We start from the raw sequence: 20,016 nt of genomic DNA, 5'->3' as shown, positions 1-20,016 counted from the left end.
CTAGAGATTACAATAACTTTTAACATATTATTTTTTTATTAAGCTCCTCGTGTATGACTGTGAAGGCTCCGTTTCAGTACTTTCCTGATAAGGAGGTTACGTGGAAGTCGGAGAACAAGTGATGAAGAGGAGAAAGAATAGTTAAGGAAAGAAATAGGAGGGTAAATAAAGGAGGAAGGGGGTTGGCACATAGCTGCTGTTTAGAATGATGTGGGCTTGTGTGTGTGATAAATGGAAGAAACTGCAAGAGAGTTTGGCTTCACGACAGTGCAACAGACTTGCAGCGGTTTCCATACAACATGTCCTGACAGTTCTATGCGCTTCCCATTAATTACATTTAACTACCCAACGCTAAAGACAGACATTAGACTAGATTCACACCAATCTTTGAGGAGCCCTTTCTCACTGGCCGCATCTTTCCTCCCTTTCCCATTTCTCCTTCCGCTATATCCAAAGTTTTGTACAAAGTTCATAATTCCCTTTTTATTTTATAAACTGAAAATGTTATGTTTTTATAAATATTATTTATTACACAATGTATATATCTGTATGACTGAACTAAGATTATATATTTGAAGAACAACTTGTCTCGTTGTTTTGCTTTTTAACTGAGCTGCTCTATTGATATGTTGGTCTCATCTATTTTAATACAAGACGCATAACTTAATACTTTTCACAACAAATTACAGACACTGGCACACAGCTTAATAAATGGTTCAATGAGGTTGATCGCAACCCTCTCACCCCATGTCTGCATCTACTCTATTATTCAACCGCTTACATCATTCTCTGGATTTCCAGCAGACCTGTCTGGTTTAAATACCATCGGTAAATGACAGAGCCAAGCATTGAAATGTCCCACGTAGACCTCAGACACAACTTAAAACAATTATACTTTACTTTCACAAACATTTTTTTATTATTAATCCAAAAACCATTAAGGTTTGACACTGTACCACTCATCCACACGTCGTCATACGAGAATCATACGCACGTGACAATACATAAACCATCAATGCAATTAATAAACTGAATATGTAAAGACACACAGTAATATTTTATAGTAATGGTTATCATATCTCATATGAGTCCACACTTATTTCGAGACAAAAATTCTTGGAGTTCTTAATTCCCAAGTATGCTGTACTTTTACAATTTTACACACGAGCGGAAGAGATCCTTTATAAGCAAATCAACACAAAACACAAACCTTTATTGAAATCTTATAATATAATTTTAATTAGGGAATCGTTGAAGATAATTTATGGTTTTCAGACGAATAAAATGTTTGTATTAATACATTTCTGTACATGGCATGAAACGCATGCATTTGGAGCATTTTATGCTCCAAATGTTTTACAATGACAAGACAATTTGTGCGAGTGTGAAAATAACACAGAAATACGAATTTAAGGCCAATGTGAATTTAAGCTGGCACGGTGGGCACACTGGCAGAGGGGAGGAAGGTCAGTGGTTTACTCCCTCATTACAATGCTTAAGGCCAGTGTTATTTCAATGCTTGGCCCCCTTGTTAGCATCTAACCAAAACATGAAACCCTCCCTTGCTAGGATAATGCCGTTGTGTTCTTCACGTGGAATCTGCTTGGAAACATAAGGATGGACATTTTCTTTTTATAAAAAAATAAGTGCTCTATAGAGTCAGAAAAACCTTCAGAAAATCATAAAAGTCAAATATATGATATGATATACTGCCATGATAAGGCACAACAGTGAACATTACATGATTATTACTGGCAGGCACATGTGTTTGTAAAAGAAGTCAACACTGAAAAGAAAAAAAGAGAGCAACAAGCAGAGGATTTGGTCAGACAAAAATCACCAAATTTAAAGGATTTCAAGACTAAGGCATCATTGACAGGAATGACGTATGTAAAATAATTTAAATATGTTACACATATATATAGAAAACACCCTATTAGGTCTTCTTATACATGCATGTAGTATTTCTTACACAGATCGTTCAACAAATCTGAGATGCTGTACAAAAATGACACCTTGGACACTTGCTATTTTTCTACAGAGTAATGAAGAAACTAGTGTTAAACAGTATCATTTTGTAGCCATAGAAACATGCAGGACACAATACAAAAGAGGCAGAGTGAGGGAAAGAAAGATGTAGGTTCGTGCTTTCTCTCTGTCGCTCAAGTGGACACATAGTTTCCAGACATCTTTGAAACGGTTTCTGTAAGGTAACAACAAAAAGAAACATGATAAAATACTTGATCCAATTTTCTAATAAGTGTCCCTGGACTCGTATAGTACAAATACTTTAAAGATTTTTTTCCCCCCTTAAAACCTTTGAATAACGGGTAATAAATTTCACCTATAAAACAATATTTTTTTTATTTATAAGATCACTTTTTACAATCTAATCAAATGTGAGTGGTTGAAATAATATCATTCCCTGCCCAAGCTTCTTCTACACTATAGTTATATTTCAACGTAACTTCACTGTTAAAGGATTAAAATGCTGTTTCATGTTGTCTTTAATTTTTTCATTATTTGATCATGTCTAAACAATGAAGATGCTCAAGGTGAAATATCGAATCACACACACAAAAGTAAAAATTGTGCAGTTGGTTGTCTACAAGTCAATCCTACCATAATATCCCTGGTTCAGGCAACCTCCCACACAGCGAGACTATATGGCCACATATTTATCAGCACCATATCTGTAGAGAAACACAAACATTTAAAGGAACGAATCAACATGCATGAAAAACAGATATGAAGCCAGAAATGGACTTACGCTCCTTCTTCTCTCAGTAGTGCCAAGAACTTGTTAACTCTGTATTCAAGAGGCATCTGAGAAAAAACACACACATGTAATAACATACCCACAGGGGAAAGCTGAAAAAAGATTAAACAAGTGAAATCGGATCTGATAAAGATTCTTTTTGGTTACATCGCTCTACCTTTTGAGCTCCTTTTCTGCAAAGTTCTGAGATGTTAAAAAGACAAAGACCTTGTCAAGCATGTAAAGCCTGGAGGGCTCAGAGGGGCCCTGAGTGTGTCTATGAGGAGCTGTGGAGGGGTGGCAGTAAATGGCTGTTGGGAAGGGGAAATGACAAGACTGATGATAAATCCAGCAGTCCGGAGGACCTGATAACACGGCGCATCAAAATTGACATTTTTTCTTCCTGACAGGCTTGAGCTTAATAATTCAATTGTCCTATTAATGCACCGTCACAGACTAGAACTCGACAGGCTTGTTGGAGGAAAGCTTTGAGCAGGAGAAGTCAGCCACCAGGGAGGAAAATTAATGAAGGTGTATGCAAAAACTTAACTTTCATTTGCCTGGGGCGGTTGAAGAAGTGGAAACTACAGAAAGCATAGAGGGAATGGGAGGCGAATGCAAGTGCGGCTATGTGCAGCATGTCCCGGCAGACTCAGCCTCATTCCTCTCTGAGGGGAAAGCGCTCAGCGCTGCCACATTACTGCATACCACAGCAATAACACAGCATCCAGCAGAAACTCGGCTGCAACTCCAATTATGCCATCACAAAAACAAGACAAAGACTACAATTCTAATTCAATCAGACTATCACTGATCAGTGGTGCACTACTAAGAGAAACAGTCTAATATTAACGCAAAAATCTACCCGAAACATGTTTACCAAAAACAGGTTTTGCAATCAACCTTAAGGGCATTGTATACTGAAATACATTAAACTACGTTGGCATTATTCGAGTGCAACAGTGACCCATTTTCACTTTCAATACCCCATAAAACTGTTTTTCATCTGGTACATGATTGCTAATTATATGTAGTTATTTAAATATATGAAACATATAAAGGAACCTGCTTGTGAAAAAGTAATTCGGAAAATAGCTTTCCTGTGGCTAAGTGGTTAGAGGATGGCGCTAACAATGCCCAAGGCCATGGGTTCGAGCCCAGGGGATGCACATAGTCAGAAGAAAATGTATGCTTTGAATATAAGCGTCTGCCAAATGCCTAAATATAAATGTATATTTTTGTGACTTACTGTTTCCTACATAAAAATATAATCTTGATATCGTTATTTCAAAGATTGAATAAGGTTGTATTTGTTATCATGAACAAACATTACTTCTACAATATTTATTGATCTTAGTCAATTAATTAAACATTAATTAATGCACAATACATTAACATGAACAATTACAGTTGTATAAATTAAAATCAACAAATGCTAAAAAACTATATTGCTCATTGTTAATTCATTTTAGCCTATGCATTACTGATGTTAACAAATATAACCTTATTGTAAAGAGTCACTTTTATTTTATGATATTCAGATATACAAGTTGTTTGAGAGTGTAGGAGGATTATGTTCAACAAAAATCTATGTTTCTATGGAGAAGAAATATGAGAACCCTTCTGTGCACTCTACTGCTAAGTAGCCTACTATAATTGTCAATATATAATTGTTTGCAAATGTTTTCATTATGTTTTCCAAGCATGTGTCATTTCTGTGGCACTACCAAAGCCAAACAGAATGACATGGGGAGAGTTTAAATGTTTTTTTAGTCATTATTCAGACTATTTAATTGTATTAGTGTGTAAACTGCTAATGTAATAGCGTTAGACAGATAGTATGACTGCAGGATTTTTAAGAGCAGTCTGTTTTGGTAAGGAAAACGAAAGGCTTCAATCAACTCCAGAAGCAGGTCACACAACAGCAGCGGTACAGCAGCAGCCAAAATATGTGCAGATGAAGACCGCAGAGTTTGACTTTGTTTACTTGCTTGTGTCAAGAAATGAATTCTGGAGAGGGCGAATCTGGAGGGGCTTGTTTTCATTACGATGCCACAAAATAATTTATTATGATAGGAACTCGACCACAGTTGATTTAGTAGGACAGCTGTGAGTCAGGGAGTTGTCTAGACAATCCGCAGCGTAATGAGGTTTATCTGTGTCTCACCTGCAGTGACATCTCAATGAGCATCTGAAGCTTCTTGATGCCCAGCCACACAGCCTTTCCTTTCACCATTCCTGCGAGAGTTGCTCGTTCTTTGTCCTGAAAGCCCCCTAGAAGCTTAACCCCACCAAAGAGACACAGATACACAATTATGATCCAAGATGAACACAATTTAAAACTCTGTTCAATTCTTCTAAAGAAACCCATCAACGTTCAGTTCATTTCTTGCCAAGTCAATAGATTTTTATTATTTGTATACTTTCTCTCTTATAGACTCACCTCCAGGGCCTCCATGAGATGCTCTCCACTAGAGATGTTGGGGATGTGAATGGTAGTGCTGAAAGAATCCAACATGCCCATCTCCTGCAGAACATCTTTCCTGCTGGTAGTGCCTAGAATCAATAACTTACGACCCTGTGAAGTCAATCACACAAAAACAATATCGTATTTATAATTTGATTAAATTGATACAAATATACTCAGCAGGTCAAAACTCTGTCATTCAGAGATTGTGATGCGAGTATGGTCGTGCTATCTAGCTGAACCAAAGAGGTAGGCCATTCCCAGAGGCCCCAGCGAGCACAGGGGATTATGGGTCGCCCCCATGTGGCGCTCAGTATATGCTAGCGCATGCAGATGAGGTGCCACACAGGCAGCGGGCCTGCCAGGTCCCGGTTCTCTCACAAACCCTTTCTAACGATTCACCCAAGACCGACTCCCTGCTGTGTGCAGCTCTATACAGCCCTGATCCGAAGTCTATTCAAAACACCTTACAAACACAGCACAACACCTATTCCTGTTTGACATACAGACTCGGTGCCATTCTCGAACGAAATTCTAAGACGACACAGCAGTAGCTCGGGGGACCTGTACGCTATAAAAAAATGCATTAAACTGCTGCGGCACAATTGCACTGTGGAGGCATGTCTAGTTTATGTAAAAAAATATTACAACATCATACACTTCATTTCTACCCTAGGAATGACTCGGGTCAAAACACTTCAATGCGAGACCACAGTATAGTTTGCAAGGTAAGAAGCATAAGTCTGATCACTTAGAAAAGCAATAGCACACGCTCTTTAACAAGCCATGTGGTTTAAAGTACATTATCATTTACGTCTGTAGCAAACAGTGCAGAACGAATTATGCTGAAGCTTACGGTTAAGTTTTGAAAAACCTAAATAATAGAAATGCTTACTTTAGCAAGCTCCACTTACTCTAATTGACAGAAACATAATACCACAAAATCTTGCCTCAAAGACTAAAACAAGTCCTAAATGTCTATGAATAAAGTATGATGTAAGGTCCTCCATAGCAGTCAGGGTGCGTGATGAATTTCCTGGCAAAGAGGTGCTGCCCCCTGTCTGTGGCCGGTATAACAGCAGGCGTGAATAAAATCTGTACTCACCCGAGGAGGAGGTTTCTTAAATAACACCAGCAGAGCCTGCAGCACCAGGTTAGAAAAACGTGGACCGATCGGAACAAAATCTGGGGAGAAACAGTGAAATAAACAACAAGGAAAGAAGATAAACAGGTTTTGGGTAATACAATATCTATAATTTATGCTATTCCGCAGTTTGTAACAGCGATGCACCCTCAACTGTCAAGCAGGAGTTTTATTAATTTGTATTACGATGTATGTTTTTCTTAAATCAATAGAAGTGGTATTCTCTCCTGCAGACCCCAGCCTAGCTTCATATCGCTGTTGGGAGTCCATAATGCAGAGGAGCCCATTATGATAACATACGAGCAGATAACATACTTACCCAACAGACGTTCTATATCGTCCACCACCACGCAGCTCAGCTGGGACTTGTAGGCATCCTCAAATATCTAAAGTAAAGAAACCCACAAACCCACTATTAGAGTCCGTTGCTACCGCCGCACAGATCTCTAAACTTCCTAACCTACAGCAACAATGTTGGTACCTTCTTGATGGCCTGACACTTGGCATTCTCAGAAAAGCCGATCATTTTGTCTGGCGAGCAGATCTTGATGAAGGGGAACTGGGAGTCTTCTGCTATCTTGGCTGCCAGTGCGGTCTTACCACTGTGTGGAGGCCCTGAGGGAGAAAAACGTTCACACTTTCAGTCATATCAGATTGCAGCATTATGGTGCATCTTTGCTGTTGTGAACGAGAGAACATGAACAGGGAGGAATGTTATTCTCTCAACCTCTGTGTGGATGTGTGTGGATGGATCTGTTCCAAAACTGAGGGGGCCACATCGCTCCCGATAGTCTACATAGGCACCGGCATTCAACGGCAACATACTAACTGTGAAAGGATTTCATAAGGTGCATAGCTTGGAAAGCTTTAAATAGAAACTTGAAGTAATAGTAATAGTATAGTTCATCCCAAAATGTTATCCTGTCATCAATTACTCACCCTCTTGTCATTTCAAACCTTTACAACTTTCTTTTTTCCGCAGAACACAAAAGAAGATATTTTGAAGGAAGTTTCAATGCAAGTGAATGGGCTCCACCAAACAACATTCCTCAAAATATCTTCTTTTGTGTTCTGCGGAAGAAAGCCGTACAGATTGGAAATGACAAGAGGGAGAATAAATGATGACAGAAGTTTTATTTTTGGGTGAACTTTCCCTTAACTAACAGCTAGTTTTAATAGAATTTGATGCTAGCATTTCAGAAAATGACGCGATAGTATAATAGGCTAAAGCAAGATCATTTGTTACATTAGTTATTTTATCAATACTATGTGAGTGTATTTACAGTTAACATTTCTTTTGCTCCATCCTCCATCTTTTAATTTTTCACTGAGTTCATTGCAATGCCTCATGGATTGTCTTCTTCTTTGAAACATTAAATATGCTCTGTTAAAGTCAATACTTCTAGAGCTCTGCTGTGCAGTATAATTCTGATGCATATGTTTTGGGAAACCCTTAATACAGGACCATGCCTACGATGCCTTAAAACCTTGCCTATGGAGGCAGCTCACTAGTTTTGGAACGTGACTAGTCTGTATGTGATAGTCTGTATGTGACTGTGTCTGTGTATGAGACTTGCCCTCCAGGAGCACAGTTACGAGCGGTGTCCGTTCACTGTTCTTAGTCTGTTGCACCAGAAGTTCTCCATCTCCTAGTATATCGGACACAGCGTTGCTCCATTGCACTATGCCGTTCATGATGTAACTGGAGTAATCCTCCTGATTTGTACCGAAGGCCTGTAAAGGACATTTTTTACATTTGGTGAGGCTACAAATACTGGCAAACTCTCACAGACTTTTCGCACAAAGTCTAATGCATATTGCACACAAATATAACAGGAGATCCAAAATGACTTCAATCTGCACATATAGGCACATACATCTGTGTCCAAGATCAAATGAGTATTTGATCAAATAAGTACTTCAAATAATGATGATGTAACGCGATATAGCGTAATCAAAGTTTGTGCTATCAGATACTTGAAAGGGAATTTCTAAATGGAATGTTAACAAGATGTTCTTAATCTGCATACTGTGGTTTTTGTCGGTTATGTTTAGACAAACAACCTTTCTGCTTATTAGCGTCATAACATTGTCAGCAAAATTGACACTTTTTGTCTAAACTACATTGTGGACCCAATTTAATGTCTCAATGGACAGAGAGGGCCCTATTTTCAAGATCTAAGCGCAAGGTCTGAATTGCACGGAGCAAGTGCACTCAGGGCGTGTCCGAATCCACTTATGGTAGTTTAACGACGGGAAAATGGTCGACACGCCCGGCCGCATGGGCTTAACGGGTTGTCCCGATTCTCGTAATGAGTAATTGGGTGTTTTTTGGGCGTAATGTGCAATAAACCAATCGGAGTGTCATCTCTCATTCCATTTAAGAGCCAATTGCGGTGGCCATGGCGGTTTCGCTATTTTCCCGGCGGATTTTGCAAGAGCAAAGACTGGATGCTTCTCCAGAGAGGAAACGCATCTGCTCTTGCTTGAGGTTAAAGCGCGCAAGCAGATCATCACCATATCTCAAGCCGGATTTTTATCTTTATATGTACACTATAATAGTCTTTTACATTGTAATCGATACATTTTTTATATTTGGCATGTTTTGCTGTTGTGGACACGCCCAGAGTTTTTTTAAACAAAAACACATTGCACCATTGAGTTTAGACTAGGTTTGAGTTTTTCTATGGCGGCGTCTATTTTTTTAGTTCCTCAAAATAGGAACGCGCCAACACTTTGCCTGAAAACACCTCTTTTGTAGACCAGCACACCCATGGGCGACCCATGAGCCCAAGTGCATTTGCTATTTAAAATTGCTGCGCATGACGGGAAAATGAGAACTGCGTCGGGCTGAATTTAGCAAAAGCATTTATGCTGCGCCTTGCGGCGGTTATATGATAGGGCCCAAAGTCTGGACAATTAATATGTTTTTTTCTGTTTAGGATTTAAAGATAATATCAAATTTTGTCAACTCTACAGGCAACCATGGAGAGTCTACTTACAGGTTTAATATCATTGTTCAAGGAGGTCAAGAAGTCACTTCTTGTAACCAGGAGACTGTGAGCTTTTTCTGTGTCCACCTCCACCCGCGTGCTGGCCTACAGGAGCAACAACAACACACATTTATCCTCAAACTCAAAATAAGAGTTCAATCAATAAGAAACATTGACAAGCTGGAAGAGAGAGAGAGAAACCAAGAGAGAGTCCTATTGCACCTGTGTAAGCTCCCGTCATTTTGTGTCAACACCTTCAAATTTGGGAGTGTGTGGACTGTGCCACCTAAACACGCACACATTGGCCCAGCTGTCCGAATGAGGACACACAGTGGACTTCAGTTGTTATATGTCAAGTTAATAAAATTATTTAACCCTTAAAAATAAGCATTTCCAAAATTAATGAAAAAATGTGTTGCTGTTTACTACTGAGATCATTCTGGAACATCCCCAATGCAGTTAACTGCTTATTTCTGAACCCCAGTTTTTTCCACAAGTTAACCCACATACACAAAGTGCTGAGTTTAGCAGTGGATTTCAGAGTATTCAGAGTGAAACTTCCTAAAGACAAGAAACATTTAGCAGATTGATTGAGACAGATCAAAAGTACATCTGATAGACAAATAAAGAGAGACAAAAAAAATATTTAAATTCTTCGAAACACACAATTTATTCTTAATAGAAAGCAGACAGTTAAATGATCTAATCCTTAACTTTTACTGGTTTTAAAGGGGTCATATGGCGGGAATACGTTTTTCTGTGTCTTTGGCATGTTGCCCATGCATGAATTAGACGTACTACAATGTAAAATTGCAAAAATTAAAGCGTGGGAACAAATGATGCATTCTTAAAGCATTCTAAAAGGAACTGTGTGACCGCGACCACTGTATGATGTAAAAGGATGTCGCGATCAGCAGGGCTACTGTCAGACCAACCAGTAAAGAGTCTTTCTCTGACACTTTAAAATGCTCCACACACGCGGCTCTCCTGTTTTTGCCAAGTGGTTGATAACCTTAGGACAACATCATGTTGACCCCAGGACAACATTTAAATCAGCCAATCAGATTTCAGAAATAAGTTTACAGTTTATTTTAATCTTCTAACCAGGATTAAGTGCTTCTAGACCATTGTTTTTCACTTATAATTTCCCTGTGATTTTAGGGGTAAGTAATGGTTAGGGTTTGGCGTGGGTTTTAGGTCTTAGGTTTTATTTATAAAAAATGTTGTCCTTAGGTCAACAAAATATGTTCAACCACTTGGCAAAATCAGGTCAAGCCAAACACACACACACTGCCAAAATGTTTGTGGCAGTAATAAAGCGCACGCGTCTCTCTGTCTCTCTGCGCTGGTTGCTGATTGATCGTATCATGAGTCATGTGATTTATGTGATTTTCGGTGGCCGAACATTCGGTGCATCCCTAGTTTTCGAACCTTAAATCGTGTATACACATTGCAATACATCTCAAACAAACGACAATGTTCGTCTTAGCAATGTCATATCACCCCTTTAAATCATTAATTCTATTTTTGGGAATTCGGGTTTAAATTCAACACGTGTCAACACATGTCTTTTAAGAATAAAATATATACATATGCCATAATATAATAATAATGTTTTATAATCTGAGGCGGTCATGTGGTTACACTCAAGCACAAATTAAATCATATATGCACATAAACACCTCAGTCGAGTGCTGTAATCTGATGTCAATTGAATTGAATAAACCAATTTCGCCACTTTGGCATGCCCAGCAGAGCTCTGAATATTAGTAAATTGTCATTTGGTGCAAAAAATGCTTCCCCGTGAATTAAAAGGTTTTGATACTTTTCGTACAGTTATACACAACCCCAGACCTTGATGTGACGGTTCATAGCAGTCGACTGGGCAGCCCGAACCAGACCTTCCAGCTCAGCGCCGCTGTAGTTCTTGGTCTCGAAAGCCAGCTCCTTGATGTCAACATCTTTGGCCAGCTTGTCCGACTGCTTCATCTTCGCCGTGTGGATGTTGAGGATCTGAACGCGGCCGGCCTCATCAGGCAGGCCTGGAAAGGAACAAAAACTTGCACATAATTAAGTGGAAGAACAGCGTGTGCTGCTGTGTCCTAATGAAATGAGTCATGATGGCTTGTTCTCACCAATCTCCATTTTGACCTCCAGTCTACCCGGCCTCAAGAGTGCCTCGTCGATCAGGTCAGGCCTGTTGGTCATCCCTAAAATACAGATCAACGAAAAAGCAGAATTAATTTCAATTTTGGGGGCCTAAGGGGCCACTGACCAACACAGTTTTCAACTAAAACCAAAAAAACTTTCAGCTGTTTCTTCACAGGGCAACAGTGTTTCTTGACCCTGAAAATGCAGACTTTAAAAAAGGGTTTCAAAGTCCATATTTCTTAAAATTATGCTATTACTGTCTTTGTGTAACCTACAAACATGTGAACATGTGTAAACGGTGACGTTATGCACATGTGCCTTCAAGGTGACATCACCACCTAATTGACTGACATTGCAAAACACGGCATACTGCAATATTTTTTGTAATCTTTCAGTACAAAATTGTGTAAATGTACCCTAAATAAGATGTCAAGATATTCCTTTACAGTAGTACTCTGTCAAAGGACGTTCTTACCAATGACCAGGATGTTGTTAAGCTGCTCTACACCATCAATCTTGGACAGGAGCTGGTTGACTACAGTGTCATGGACCCCTGTGCTGCCCGCCATGCTGCCGCGTTGCTTGCAAATAGCATCGATCTCATCAAAAATTATGATGTGCAGTCCGCTGTTAGCGCCCAACTTCAAAAGCCAACAAAAAGACAGAAAGTGTTAACCTCTTCATATCCCAATATCACCATTTTCTAAATTCTGTAAATAACTGCTTTGGGGAAGGATGTTCACATTCCCTTGGGTGTCTCACCTATGAGTACAAAATATTTTTTATTATCTATTTTCCACAAATGAGAAAGATTTTGAACTTGCATTTTGTATACCTCTTCAAAGATAATATTGTATTTTTCTGAAGTGCACCAGCTTCGGCATACACTCACTGACCAAGACGTTGACTTAAAAAAAGTCCAAATCACAGCTTCTCTCAAACTCTTTCTCTATGGTTTATGCCAGGCAGGTGAATGGACTGTGACCGCACGAGCGCTGAGTAAACGCTGTGACAATGGTCTACAATTAAGGCTTATCGTTTTTCATCTCTGAAGCTGTCAGGGGCTGCGCTGTAACATTTAGCGCAGATGGGAGGCCGCGATGAGTGTGCGTGGCCTCCCGTGAGAAGGGGTGACCGGTCGCAGATAGTCGAACTCTCTCATTAAGAGGTGATGAGTGAGCTTTTCAATGTCATGTAGTCACAGAGTCTACAACCACAACAAAATAACGCTAAGAGCCAGCAGTTCACCTCCAACACTTCATGACACCCCAAGAAAAAAATCTGAGACAATATTATTACTTTCTTAAAAAAAACATTTGCAGTAATTTGGTTAGTACATTTGAACAATCTGGAGTTATTTGTAGAGTTCCTGAGGGGCTCAAAACTAGAAACAAGCTTGCGTGAAAATTACATCCTTTGTGCAAACCAAAATTTCCCAAACTTGTTTTTTTCCAAGTGTTGAATATCAGTGGGTTCAGTCAAAGAGCCAGAATAATATATAGGAGCGTAAAACGTCTGTATCTTCTCACACAAACTGCGAGTGTGTAATATTTGATCATTTTTGTTTCCGAAGAATTTCCTGTAGTCTTACCCTTTTCTGTTCCTCCTCAGCATCCGCGAACAGCTTTCTGATGTTGGCCTCCGACTCGCCCACATATTTGTTCAGGACCTCTGGCCCGTTGACCACCTTAGGCTCTCTGGCATTCAGCATCTTACCGATCTGACGCGCCATAAGGGTTTTACCACAGCCGGGCGGCCCAAACAACAAGACTCCCTTCACGTGTTTACAGCCTGCAGACAGAGCGAAGGATTGTGAGGTGTAAGGACAAAATCTGCTGCGCAAACAAAGGCTGCTTTTGGGTTGGAGTCCTCCCAAAGAACATGAAACGTTAGACAAATCACGAAAATGGTATACTATACAGTGTACACAGGGGCCTTTTTCATAATAAATGGCATTTGGATTAACCAAGAGCGGTTTTCGGTTAGCAACATCTGTTGGCTGCCATTTGGAAAGAGCGGGAAGGCTCCAGATAACCAGGAGCTCTGAGATGGGAATCAGTACGGCCATTTACAGCCGATGACAGACTCGGGTTGAGAGAGGGCGTGAGTCCAGGAGTAGAATGAGATTGTGGCCGAGCAGGGTGAAATGACCTTTAGGTGGTGGGAGTTTTGGGAGAAACTGGGTGCACGGGTCTAAACTCCCACCCAGGGATCGGACAATAACATACTCAGAGACACGCTTGCATACCTTCCTTCAGCACCTGCCATCCAAAACGGACCCCAATTAGGTGCTCACCTTTGTGCTATCAAGGCCCGCCATCTCATTAGAGAAGCCAGCTGCTTGAGCCAGAGGCCAACTCCTGCAGCCATCACCACCCACAAAGGTCATCTATCTCACACACTGAAGGCTGTCTGTGTGTGCCTGTATACGTACATTATTTCAACCAAAAATCTATGGAAACCACGTTGAAGAGTTCTGTTTGACACATCCATAACGCATTAATTTTCCTTTCTTTAAAAATAGAAAACTCATGCATAGACTGATATTTTCTGATGTCTGGACATGAATTCTGTTTTTACTTAGTGTTTCTCCTGATAGAAAACATGAACAAATAAATTAGTGATTGCACCTATAACACGAACGCCTGGTCACGAGTGTATTTCCGAAAATATAACTACAGAAAAATATTGCAAAAAAACAACTAGATAATACCTCAGAATCTAGTTTTAGCTATTAGTATAGCCCACAAGTATACCCCGGTTGAGCCAAAAGAGTGCTTTAATACATGCACCAGGGCTGTCATGATACACCGACGATAAATATCAAGTGATTTATGCACAGCTTTTGAGTGAAGTACGGGAAAATGCTGCTGCATCCAAAAGCAGACGGCGCTCTCGTGCGGAAACTCCAAATCTGCCCTTCAGAAGAAGAACATAACACATTCTAGAATCAAGGAAATGCCTATGGGCATCTTTTAATCGCTTTTACTCAAGCCTCATCAGATATTTTTATGATAATAAAGTATATTTATAATGATCGTGTTTGACGGATGTTACTTTTTCAAATGCACATTATAAGCGACTCAAACTCGCACTGCTTTTAGATCGAGCAGCATTTCCTACTGAGCCCAGAGCCGTGCTTCACGGACACGCTACGCATTCAAAAACATATAGACACATTGCAAATCCTAGCCAGCTCGATTACAATTGGATTTAGTGTTATCGCGATTAATAATCGAGCAGCGCTAACATGCACAGTTTATGAAGTGACATTTTGTAACTGAGGGTTCTGCTTAGTAAACTAATTCACGTTTATTGCGCTGCCCATGGGGAAGCATATACAGCGACAGTATTTACGACACTGATAACTGTCAGGGTTCTGCCTCATCTTGTCGTATGTTTCTTGGTCTTGTGGCAGAACCAGGACAGGATCCCTTGTTTCTTGTAGAGAGAGAGGTATTTGTGCCTCTTCGTACGCCATACTCTCTCTCCGAGTCTCGTCTGTGTTTCCTGCCCTTTCGTCTTATTATTGCCTGTTAATTAGTTATGCCCCAAACCTGTCCCCTATTGGTTTTTCTCTCCATTTATTGACCTCGTGTTTCTTGTCCTGTGCTGGTTCATTGTCTATTGTCATTTGTCACTCATTGCTTGTGTCTTGTGGGCGAGTCCTTGTCATGTAAGGAAGTTTAGTCTACTTAGTCAATGTTTATGTAAATGTTATATTTAGTCTTGTCTAGTGTAGTGAGTCTTTTGTTTCTGTAGCACCCTTTATGTTATGTTGTTTACCACCATGTGTTTTTTTTACCCGTTTTGTATTTATTATTAAATGTCTTGTAAACCCCTTTACCCGCTGTCTGGGTCCTCTGTCCTCACCTCACTCCGAGAGTCATGACAGATAACAGACAATTGCGCTTATCAACCACATGGAGGAACCATAAGCAAAAGTTCTCTAATGTTGCTTTAAGAGCTGTCAGTCTTTGGCTGCTTTTATTTATTCTGGCTCTATCCTCTCTCTTTCTCCTAACATGTTGGAGTTGCAGCATTCCGCGATTCATGTCACCCACAACATGCTGTGCTTTTGCCTTTCTGGCCATTTAAACTGAGCGAGATGTGGTTGTAAAAACACAGACAGGCCATTTCGTGGAATGTAGAGAAAAAAGGCAGAAAAGAGACAGAAATACAGAGACCCCCCAACAATTATTTGGACACTCAAACCTAAAAATATCTTAATGTCATTGCATTACAATGATAAACCAAGTGCCATCTTGCAATGAAAAATGATAGAGCTTTATCATAAAAAATACATTGATTTATTCTAGTATTATATAATTATACTTTATTACATTATAATTGTTGAATTAAAAAAATATTGAACCGACCATGCGACAGAAAGAGTGAGATGGAATACGTAAAACGGTCAAACGTGACTCACCCATCTGCTCAACTATATCAGGAGGAAAGACTCTAGAAGCAAAGGCCCGGCGGAAGATGTCTGAAAACTCCCTGTCCAGGCCTCCAATGCCCATGCGCTCAAAGTTCCAATCAGGGTTAATGATGGACTGGCGAGAACCACTAGTCTTTGCTTTTCCTGTGGAGGCATAAACAAAATAAAAATAAAATTAAATACACAAGAAATAGAAGAAGTCAGACTTGCTTTTCATTCAATTTTAATACAATCTAGATAAGTCGTGAGAGCAGAGCAAAGTGTTGTGGCTGCCATCTTGTGGTAAGGTTAGGTTATTACATCCTATTCAGACAACATCATGTGTTTTTCAATGCAATGTTTTTCGTCAAGTGCTTGACATTAATTGTGTGAAATGGGGCTGTGTGAGCTTATGTGTGGTCGGGCAACACTAACCAATCAGATTGATAGATGAGTTTTCAGCCTTTTCAAAAATCACCTGACTGTTGCCGTGCAACAGACCGATCTCAATCTGAAAAATAAAAAGAATGACAAGAAACATTGCTGGAGAATACAAGAATGAACGATTTGAAAAATAAAACAGTTTTCATCGAAGGTTCATATAAACATACCTTAGCTTTTTTACTAGAGCTTTGCTCGCCCCTGAGGATGCTGGGATCCATGGCCTCAATGTCTTTTATAATCAAACCAAAGAGCTTGTCACAGTAGCTGTAGACCAACTGATGAAGAGAGAAAGTGTGTGCAAATGTGATGCTACATGGACCACAAGCTAAACTTACATTTTCATTTAAAAGAAAAATTCCTGAACCTGACTGGTTTGAATTGTTTTACCTGCTGGCCCTTGCTGAAGGACTGCACGTTGAAGAACTGGACAAATTCGATGGCCATTTTATCCGAGTCGTAAGGGCTGCTGTCGACGCTTTTCTTCTGCAGGAAGTCAATCTCTAACGTCATGGTTCCTATATACTGTCTTGACGGGTCAAAGTTATACACACTGACTGCAAATGAGACAACAGAGAGACACATCACTACTATAGTAGAATATCTGATTGTTATGTTTCTGGTCAGTGTAAAGAAACTATAGCTAAGAGGTTCAGATATATGAGCCAAACGATCCTTTAAGAAGCGAATTCACTTCAACTGTGGAACAACATAACACCTTAAATGATGCTTAACCGGGCATCTGTGCTCCATTATACAGTTAGTTTCTCCAACCCACCATGTCAAGTTTTAATTCACTTGTGAAAAGTAAAATGAAATTGTACTCGTACCGTCTACCTCCTGGTTAAGTGAGAGTCCAGCCCATTTCCTCTAAGAAACAAAGAACATATAAAACCTTTATTAACTTGCATAAAGTCCTACATGTATAATTCATCAGAGTTGTATTATGTTCCAGTTGCAATATACTTTTTATACATTTAGACATTTAACAGTGGAAAATGTTGTATTATTTGCATAATCCTATTGCTTAACGTTGATCAAATACATTGATAGAACTTTCCCTTAATAGATGGTCTTATTGTACAGCACATTAATACTGCATTTGGTGCCTTATTGGGTGGTATACACTACAAGACTTAAAAAACTAGACGTCATACACTTGCAGACTTTTTGAAAGTTTCAGATAGAAACATACTAGCTGATCAAATCTGCAGACTGGCACAGACTTTCTGCAACAAGTCCAGACTGAGCAAAAGTCTTTGTGTATTGGTGTATTTTAGCTTCAAGATGCTAAATGTTTAAATGTATTTCTTGATACATATAAACAAATGCATTTGTTAAATGTATATTGTACAATATCACATCGTGCCATAAAATGAGACCAATATGAGAAAATTACTGATGTACCTGAGAAGTCTCGCTGTTAACAGACGAAGGGGAAGCAGGTAAAAACAACGCAAGAAAGACATTAAAAAAGCAGCATGCTGCAGAGCTTACAACAGCAAAATGTGACAAAGCTCAGAAACTGGACCCCTAATACATTGTATAACAGCATAACATGTCCACTGATAACACTAAAATTATTATATAAACTTGGGAGTGATGACACAAGCGTGTACCTGAGGTAGACTGAAGGCAATGGTTCCAGGAACCACACTTGAATGGGTTTTCACCGTGAATACAAACTTCTGAGTGGGCATAGTTTTAATCATCAAATGCCTTGAGAGAAAATTATTAAAACAGTTTATTGGACAAATGTTTGTAAATACAAAATGATTTGGTCTTATGAGTTATAACCAGGTCCAACATTAACATGCCACCACACCTGACAGTGGTGAGTGAATCGAAAAAATTACCAAGCATGAATATTATTTGAAAAATGTAAACATCAAAAATATTTTCCTATATAATTATGGAATTACAGATTATATATTTTGCACCATTATTTGGTTCGCTGTTTTTTCTTTTTCATGTGTGTGGCCCCTTGGAACCAAGTAGAAAAACTTTATGATAAACTTGCTTCAAAAGCCAACTCCCATGCGTTGACTCTGATACTTTGTTTGGCAGGCGTTAATGTTGGACCTCGGTTACACTTCTCTTATTTCTGATTCATTATATTGAATACTCACTGTCCAGATTTGAAGTCCTTTTCACTTGCAACCACACAGTTAGTGAGAGACAGTTCATCTGTCGGACATCTTGCTACTTGCATTGACTTTGGAGAAGAGAAGAGAAACAAGACCAGCAAAGGAGTGATGATAAGTGATGATAAGCAAACCACAGCAGATGAAATTTCAGATGGATAAAATAATCCAGGTCATTCTGAGTGATTGTGCAGAATGAGGAAAACAGAAGTCGATCTTTAGCGCAGATCCTGAATACCATTATTATTCCCAGTTCATTTCAACCATTGACTTGATTACTGTCATTCTGAATTAGCCTCAAATATAAAAAAATAAATATGGGTCATATCATTTGTTCTCATTCCTGCATTTCAAGGTTCCCACCTCTTTAAATGTGTTTATGATACGTTTGCTGATAATACAATGAAAAATGACAAACAGAAAGAAACCAGTTTCTTAGTTTTCAAAGTTTAACTTTAGTTTTTAAACTGCATGGTGCAAAAGGAAGAAAGGTGAATAAAAAAACAAGACCAGCAGGCTGACGTTTCAGCACTTGTTCAGGTCTCAGCTGAGCAATCCTCTTTTTTTGAATGGCAAATTACAGGCCGTTTAAAAAGCAAGAAAGACGTAAAGAGCAAACAAACGTGAGTTTTTATTTGCGTTGAATACGTTTGTGTGTCAGGAACAGTCCTGCTGGCCATAAATCACAGGCATCCCTTTATCAAATCGTAAGCTCTTTCATTCAAGTAACGTTATGTGTTATGACAGCATCAAAAGTTTTATTACTACCCACTTTGTCAAAGTCAGCTTTCAAATAAAGTTCGTTTAAATAAAGCACGATATTTCCACATTTAAAACACTCCGTGATTATTGTGTTTAAAACGCTTCGTTGAGTATTTCCCCTAAAACAGTCATAAGATGTGATGTTGAACTGGTCTTCCGGTCCTGTATGTATGCGGTGTGTGAATGACGTGTAACATTACGGCTCCCTCACAAACACAGTGCGTTTGAATGAGACTCTTATCTGTGGACGCTAAAATATGTCCCTAAATTATAAGTTATTAAAATGCGACTCCAAAGCAACTTTAAGAAATACTCACACGGCCTGCCATCTTTTGTGTTTATCAGGTGATCAGAGTAATTCCGCACAAGCGAAAAGTTGGTTGGGTCGATGTTGCCTCTAGCGGTTGCTTTCGGCTATGGCATGTACAACACATCGGAAGTACAAAAATACCAAAATAAAAGCACGGTTAAAGTTGTCTACCGCTACCGCTTGTTTTTGCTTTTTGCTTTTTAAAAATACAAATAAAGCGCAAAAAAAATCGAACTTGACTATGTATATAACATATAATTTCGTAGTAAACGTAGTGTTACACTTTGTATTGGTAAAAACTCCAGAGTTATGCTTTTTATCACATAAGAAACACCACATTAATTAACGTTACATGTTTGCACTTGCTACGTATGACCCATCGGGTTCAAAATACTACATGCTCATTTGGGATCTTCACGCCCG

The 20,016-nt window shown here is 39.3% G+C and overlaps 1 protein-coding gene across 1 annotated transcript; it reads right to left on the bottom strand.

Annotated features, from left to right (window-relative positions):
- Positions 1–1,211: 1,211 nt before the first annotated feature.
- nsfb (N-ethylmaleimide-sensitive factor b) lies at positions 1,212–19,740 on the bottom strand. Its single transcript, XM_056771702.1, has 22 exons — positions 19,601–19,740; positions 18,507–18,592; positions 17,997–18,096; positions 17,208–17,247; positions 16,768–16,934; positions 16,548–16,655; positions 16,372–16,447; positions 15,946–16,101; positions 13,105–13,304; positions 11,989–12,154; positions 11,498–11,572; positions 11,217–11,404; positions 9,372–9,467; positions 7,947–8,103; positions 6,851–6,984; positions 6,689–6,755; positions 6,331–6,410; positions 5,202–5,336; positions 4,926–5,039; positions 2,771–2,826; positions 2,623–2,693; positions 1,212–2,203 (listed from the first exon to the last, which is right to left on the bottom strand). Exons 1-21 carry the CDS (start codon positions 19,610–19,612, stop codon positions 2,663–2,665), a joined length of 2,244 nt encoding a protein of 747 aa, XP_056627680.1. The 5' UTR covers positions 19,613–19,740; the 3' UTR covers positions 1,212–2,203; positions 2,623–2,662.
- Positions 19,741–20,016: the final 276 nt, after the last annotated feature.

This window comes from Triplophysa dalaica, chromosome 17, assembly GCF_015846415.1.
Source record: "Triplophysa dalaica isolate WHDGS20190420 chromosome 17, ASM1584641v1, whole genome shotgun sequence".
In the NCBI taxonomy this organism is placed as follows: domain Eukaryota; kingdom Metazoa; phylum Chordata; class Actinopteri; order Cypriniformes; family Nemacheilidae; genus Triplophysa; species Triplophysa dalaica.
The sequence above is the reverse complement of the archived record's forward strand: the minus strand, read 5'-3'. Positions and strand labels throughout refer to the sequence as shown.

Coding starts and splice junctions, on each gene's coding strand:
- nsfb (XM_056771702.1), bottom strand. Junction 11,405..11,497: donor GGAGGTCAAAATGGAGATTG/GTGAGAACAAGC, acceptor GTTCCTTTCCAG/GCCTGCCTGATGAGGCCGGC. Junction 9,468..11,216: donor CTATGAACCGTCACATCAAG/GTCTGGGGTTGT, acceptor TTGCTCCTGTAG/GCCAGCACGCGGGTGGAGGT.